At 33.4% G+C, this 7,286-nt stretch overlaps 2 protein-coding genes across 2 annotated transcripts in view; both read left to right on the forward strand.

Moving 5' to 3' along the window:
* Positions 1–7,286, forward strand: part of LOC109112082 (ras-related protein Rab-6A-like) — a 358,885-nt gene that overhangs the window by 68,874 nt on the left and 282,725 nt on the right. The gene's annotated exons all lie outside the window — the stretch shown is intronic.
* Positions 4,129–4,484, forward strand: LOC122145311 (zinc finger E-box-binding homeobox 1-like). The gene is made up of 2 exons (XM_042758244.1): positions 4,129–4,177; positions 4,257–4,484. Exons 1-2 carry the CDS (start codon positions 4,139–4,141, stop codon positions 4,470–4,472), a joined length of 255 nt encoding a protein of 84 aa, XP_042614178.1. The 5' UTR covers positions 4,129–4,138; the 3' UTR covers positions 4,473–4,484.

A 7,286-nucleotide genomic window follows, 5' to 3' on the forward strand; every position in this document is an offset into this window, starting at 1 on the left:
GCTGGAAAGCCCAGCTACCAACATCTGCAAATATTTAAGAGCTCGTCCTGCGTCGCAGCGCAGTGCTGGCATCCCTCCTCATGGCGCTCTGCTTGTATTTTTAGTCTTATTGTGGTTTCAAGGGAGGATTTCTGCAGCGTGGGTATTTTCTCTTCAAGCTGAAGCATCCTTCATATTTCGTGGCGAGAATCACAATAACAGCATCTCTCTGATCTACCGCGAATGACACCCGGGCTGATATAAAGGAAACTAATAACTGTGATGTAAGCTATTAAGAAGACAAATAGCATTAACATATATACAGCCCGGACAAATACTTGAAGATTTGATGTTTATTTTTGTTTACACATTTTTGCATTTTAATCTGGACTAAATAATGCCAGACCAGAGAAAACATAATGGCTGAAAATGTTTGAATCATTTTTTTAATTCTTTGCTTCTGTTATTTTATATGCATGTTTTGCTGATTTTGATATTTTAAAATATAAATGTATATATCAACTATATAGAAATTTAACTTGCTTGATTTTTTATTTTATTTATTTTTTTTGCACTTTAATCTGTTTTGTTTACTTTATACATTTTTATTGTATTTTTTAATTGCATGTAGATGCATAATTTCTTTGTGTTTTTTTGAAACATTTTTTAAACTTTTTTAAATAAATATAATGTTAATATGAGCGTGCCAAACATATTACTTTTAGCACCGACTTGATGTAAAGTTAAAATGGGAAATGAAAAACGAATTGACATTGGACTAAATAAAAATCAAGTCTTTGTGGCATAATATTCCCCTCAAAATATTCTAAATGTAATTAAAGACAGTCAATTTAAGTAATATTTACACATTTAAATATATTTAAAACAATAAAATATGCATGATATTAGCTGATCAAAAATTAGATGTAATAAATAAAATGTTTTTATATTTGTTACCATGGAGCACAAAAGCAGTCATAAGTATCACAGGTATATTTGTAGCAATAGACAACAATACATTGTATGGATCACAATTATTAATTTTTCTTTTATATGAGCCAAAAATCATTTAGGATATTAAGTAAAGATCATGTTTCCATGAAGAAGATATTTTTGTTAATTTCCTACCATAAATATATATCAAAACAGTAATTTTTGATTAGTAATATGCATTGCTAAGAAGCTTCACATTTGAACAAATTTAAAAGATGATTTTCTCAATATTTAGATTTTTTGCTCCCTCAGATTCCAGATTTTCAAATATGGTTTGTCTCAGACAAATATTGTCCTCTAACAAACCACACACATCAATGGAGAGATTATTTATTCAGCTTTCCAGATGATGCATGAATCTCTCAACTTTAATATATAACTTTAGAAAACCGTTTGTTTATCTTTCAGCCTGATATTTATGATGTAATCCAGCAGCGTGATGATAATGTTGATGCATGTTCTCTTTCAGGTCAGGCTGGCGCTCGTGTGATGGACAGCCGCCGCATTATGACTCTGTAATGCGCACCTGCTCAGCCCGATTCACCCTCAACAATGCAACGGATCCGTCAGCTCGTACCATTTGGAGCTCCGTTCACACGCTGACATGTAAGCCCGTCTATGTAGTCACCGGAGAACCACAGGTCACCACGAGGGCAAAAGGTCAACTAGTAGAGCTTGTTAATTCATTTTTTTGATTGTTTTATAATCTGTCCTGGGGTGCAGTTATAATCAAAGAATGGTTTTTCATTAAAATTTCAGTCAAAATTTAGATATAAAATGTCATTTTGGAAAGACATGGTTGATTGGAAGGGGCGTGTCTTCTGTGAGACTTCAGTGTAAACGCCCACTGCTATGATTAGCTGACATCTTTGCATATGAAATGAGCATTACATTTCTCTCTCTCAAACTTTTACTGCAATTTTACTATAACAACTCCTCATATGTGTAAATTAGTGTTTTCTCATTAAAAACAGTCAAAATTTAGATATAAAATGTCATTTTGGAAAGAAAAGGTTGACTGGAAGGGGCGTGTCTTTTGTGAGACTTCAATGTAAACACCCACTGCTATGATTGGCTGACATCTTTGCATATAAAATGAGCATTACTACATTTCTCTCTCGAAAACTTTTACTGCAATTTTACTATAACAACTCCTCATATGTGTAAATTTATGTGTTTTCTCATTAAAAAACAGTCAAAATTTAGATATAAAAGGTCATTTTAGAAAGAAATAGTTGATTGGAAGGGGCGTGTCTTTTGTGAGACTTCAGTGTAAACGCCCACTACTATGATTGGCTGACATCTTTGCATATAAAATGAGCATTACTACATTTCTCTCTCGAAAACTTTTACTGCAATTTTACTATAACAACTCCTCATATGTGTAAATTAATGTGTTTTCTCATTAAAAACAGTCAAAATTTAGATATAAAAGGTCATTTTAGAAAGAAATAGTTGATTGGAAGGGGCGTGTCTTTTGTGAGACTTCAGTGTAAACGCCCACTGCTATGATTGGCCGACATCTTTGAGCAATCAAATGAGCATTACATGTGGATTTCTCTTCAAAAAAAAACAACAACTTTTTCTCAGTTTTTACTATAACGACTTCTCATATCCGTAAATTAGTGTATATTTTGTTAACGAAAACTATGACAAAAAATGTTTGCCAACTAGATTTTTTTCCCCATGACGATGACGACACAACAATAAGGTCAATAAACGATAACTATGACTATATCAACATTCAGTTTAACTTACATTAAAAGACGTAACTAAAATGTATTCAAAAAATAACTTTTTTTTCAAACATTTTTCACAAATTTCTTTAAAATTGAATTTTGAGGTAATAAGGTACGAGGTAAAAAAAAACACACACACACACGTGTATGAGTCGACATTCTATTGATTTGTGTTTACTGGTGAAAGTGCAATACCTGAAATGCAAAAGTAAATTTCTCAAATGACTACAATCTTTAAGATTATAATTTTTGATCAGTTTAAACATTATATAGCATGATGAAAATGTGACTGAGATTTCATTGACTTCAACATTTCGTCGACTAAAACTTGACTAAACAAAAACAGGACAAGGTTGACTAAATATGATAACTAAAATGTACATCTGAGTAAGACTAAGACTTCGATTAAATTAAAAGTGGGTTCCAAAATTAACACTAGTTTAAATATCAAGAACATTTTGATTCTCCATTTCATGACCACTTTAAAGAAATGATTCATCCAAAAATTATCATTCTGCCATCATTTCCTCAGCATTCTCTCAACTTTCACCAACGTTTATTAAAAGTTATATAAATGTTAGGACAAAATGTTATTAAAGTAATGTTTATGGAATGCTCTTAAAACTTTATTAGTATTTAATATACGTTCTTATAACATTGAGAGAATGTTCTTAGAACAACATTCTGATAAAAATCTTTGTTATTTGTACTTGAATGTTCTAAGAAATGTTTTTGTAACATTTAAATAATGTTACAATCATGGCAAGACAACTGGTCTTTTTAATGTTCTTAGAAATGTTTTTAAAAAAAATTGAAATTATGTAATATTTTGGGTAAAAATAATGCCAGTGCAACGTTTTAAGAAATATTTCTGTAACCTTTAAATGATGTTACAATCACGACAAGAAAACTGGATATTTTAGCATTCTTAGAACATTTAAAAAAATGCCAAATATTTTGAATAATAAATTAAAATTAGTAGAATGTTGTAAGAAAATGTGACATTTTGTAACATTTAAATAACATTAGGAACACATTAGGACATTTTAACGCTGTTAGAATATTAAAAATAAATGTAATATATATATATATATGGTAAAAATAACAGTAGAACATTGAATTGAATTGAATTAACCCAACTATGACGACTTGAGACGACTGAGAATCCCAGAAATGTGAAAAAGGTCATTTGTTTGACTGTTTATTTATTTAAAGATGAATCCCGAAACCAAAAGTGACCGGAATCTCTTTGTGCAGACCTGTGGAGCTCTTTAAATACTGGACGCCACCAGATCAGTCCATGGCCTCACAGCGATCGCATCGCGCCGACGCTGACCCTCCACCAGACTCACGACAAGGGGCAGACATCAAATGCAGGAGACAGCGCTTGTCCTCTGTGAGCAAAAACTAACCCTCCACCACACTAGATGGAGCGACACCTGACCCTCCACCAGACTCACGACAAGGTGCAGACATCAAATGCATGCGTAACTAACCACACACAAACAGAAACGCAGCATGCTCACGATTTCACGTCTCTTCCAGAACTCCATGTCTGAGCCTGGTTTGGAGAACAGAAAGTTCAAGTGCAATCAGTGTGGAAAGGCCTTTAAATACAAGCATCACCTCAAAGAGCACCTGCGCATTCACAGCGGTAAGAGACTCGAGACTCGTCACTTCAAGCGGATTCAAACCATTCTGCAAAAGGAATCTCACCAAGAAATGCCCGTCATAATTTACCCCACATTATATTGTGCATAAAGAAATTAAAGCCTGTTAATATAAACACATCCGACCCTAGATTATCACAAAACATTAAGCACATTTATCTGCTAAAGTGTCTTTATTGTAATGTAAACATATGTGACCCTGGAGCACAAAACCAGTCATAAGGGTAAATTTTTCCTGAAGCTGAATAAATACGTTTTCCATTGATGTATGGTTTGTTAGGAGGACAATATTTGTCTGAGATACAACTATTTGAAAATCTGGAATCTGAGGGTGAAAAAAATCTAAATACTGAGAAAATCATCTTTAAAGTTGTCCAAATGAAGTTCTTAGCAATGCATATTACTAATCAAAAATTAAGTTTTGATATATTTACGGTAGGAAATTTACTAAATATCTTAATGGAACTTGATCTTTACTAAATATCCTAATGATGACTGGTTTTGTGCTTCAGGGTCACATATTACGGAAGTTCTAAGCGGCCATGCATTATGATTTTTTTTCTTTTTGTTTTCTCGTTATAACGACTTAATTTTCTCGTTATCTCGACATAACGAAGGGAGTTTTTTTTCCCTCGTTAAAACGACTTAATTTTCTCGTTATCTCGACAAAACGAAGTTTTTTTTTCTCGTTATAACGACTTAATTTTCTCTAAGAATTTACAAAACTTCAGCAGGTGGCACTATAGACCTGAATATAACTGATGGGGTGTTGTATGGCCTACTATCCACTTTTACTGGCGGACCTTCCTCGTGATCGCTAAAATTTTGTGCAGTCTTGTTTATTACTGACATTTAATTAATTCATAAATGTTAAATGCTTGAATCAATATGAATATTTTGTGTATTAAGTTCCTGCTAGATGCATTAGTTTCACAAAGTTTTCTGTTTCATCAATAACTGCTTATCAAAACCAAGGTTGACATCACTGATTCTGTTTGCACCAATATATATTATATTTGTGCTTCTTTTTTAGGCTCATGATTAATTTAAATGTAATTTTAATTTAATGATTAGGTAGTTAATAAAAGCGGGAGATGTTACATCTACAGTAGGTGCAGTTTACTTGATGTAAATGATCTTCTTCTTTTCCTTATTACTAAATGCATTGTAAACTGTGTTGAAGTGAGGAAATGTGATGTATATGCCAAAAATCCAAGAGCTAATTTAATTCCAGTTTTGTTCTGTAATGTTGTAATGGTTTTCTACACACACACATACATTACTGCATTACATAGTGTTTTCTTTTCAAACAGAAGCTTATAACACACACATGATATCTGCCATAATGAAAGATTTCACATTACACCCCACAAATTATATATAATTGTTTATTTCACATATATGGGGAAAATTAAAGTGAGTTTTAATCCAAGCTTGGCTCTAGCCAGCGCGGTGTTGCCATTTAAAACATGTTAATTTCCATAAAAAACAAAACGTTTGTGTACCGTCTCTGGAAAAAATCAGCAGTGATTGATCAGCCTTTTTATTTATACAGTATTGTAGACGTTATTATTCACTAGGCGAAGCACAATTTGCTGAAATATAGGCTACAGTAAGAGCGCCTGCATGGCCGTCCATCAGACCGTCAGTTGAGTTCGTTACTATAGCAACAGTAAAAACTTTCATGTCGTTGTAACGAGAAAACGAACTTCGTTAAGGCGTCGAGATAACGAGAAAATTAAGTCGTTATAACGAGAAAAAAAACAAAAAGGTAATCTTTTTGCAATACAATTAAAAAAAATAAACATATATACGTGTGTGTGTGTGTATTTATATATACCTAATAAATATTCAAAGTGCACAAAAACAAATAAACTAAAAAAAAAAATAAACATATATACGCACATATAGTATGTATGTAAACATAAAAATTATGTTGAATGTGATTAATCGCGATTAATCGTTTTGCAATACAAATATATATTTTTAAATATATACATATATGTGTGTTTATTTATATATACATAAAGTATGTACACAGCATTACCACACATTTAGTATTTTGACATAAACTTCTTTGATAAAAAAGTGTGCGATTAATCGCGATTATTCGTTTTGCAGACCTATTTATGTCACATTTCTCTGTTACTCCTATGCGATTAATTGAGAATAATCATTTTGCAATACAAATATTTTTTTTAATATATACATGTGTGTATTTATATATACCTAATAAATATACACGCACATATAGTATGTATGTAAACATAAACTTTTATGTAAATGTGATTAATCACATTAATCAAGCTTTTGCAATACAAATATATATTTTAAATATATACATATAGTGTGTTTATTTATATATACCAATAAATATACACAGTACACAGACATATAGTATTAAACATAAACTTCTGATAAAAGTATCGAAATCGACTATTCGTTTGCAGCCCTAATTATTCACATTTCTGTCTTTCTCCTGTGCAGGTGAGAAGCCGCGAATGCTCCGAACTGTAAGAAGCGCTTCAGTCACTTTGGCTCTTACAGCTCACACCTCAGCAGTAAGAAGTGTCTGCGGGGGCCCAAGGTAACATCGCCATTATAACGCCCCTCCCAGCCTCTTCCCCTGCCACGCCGCCCCCTGCTGTCAGCGGGAGAAAGGGCCTCGGTTCCACCCGAAGTTCGTCCCGCCTGAGCCGTTCGTGGGACCCCGGGGGATCTGGCTCTGAGGCCCGGGTGTGTTTAGGGCACAAGCTCTGCCGCTGCTACAGACGCCCAGGCAAATTTGAGCATCTGCTGCAGGAGATGCCGGAGGAGGTGAGAGATGAGAAACAAGCAAACTGAAACTTCTCCGGCTGCACGATGCCCAAAGCGCAAACCCAACACCCCTTTTTAGAGGCTGTCG

This window comes from Cyprinus carpio, chromosome A6 (assembly GCF_018340385.1).
Source record: "Cyprinus carpio isolate SPL01 chromosome A6, ASM1834038v1, whole genome shotgun sequence".
Taxonomy (NCBI): Eukaryota; Metazoa; Chordata; class Actinopteri; order Cypriniformes; family Cyprinidae; genus Cyprinus; species Cyprinus carpio.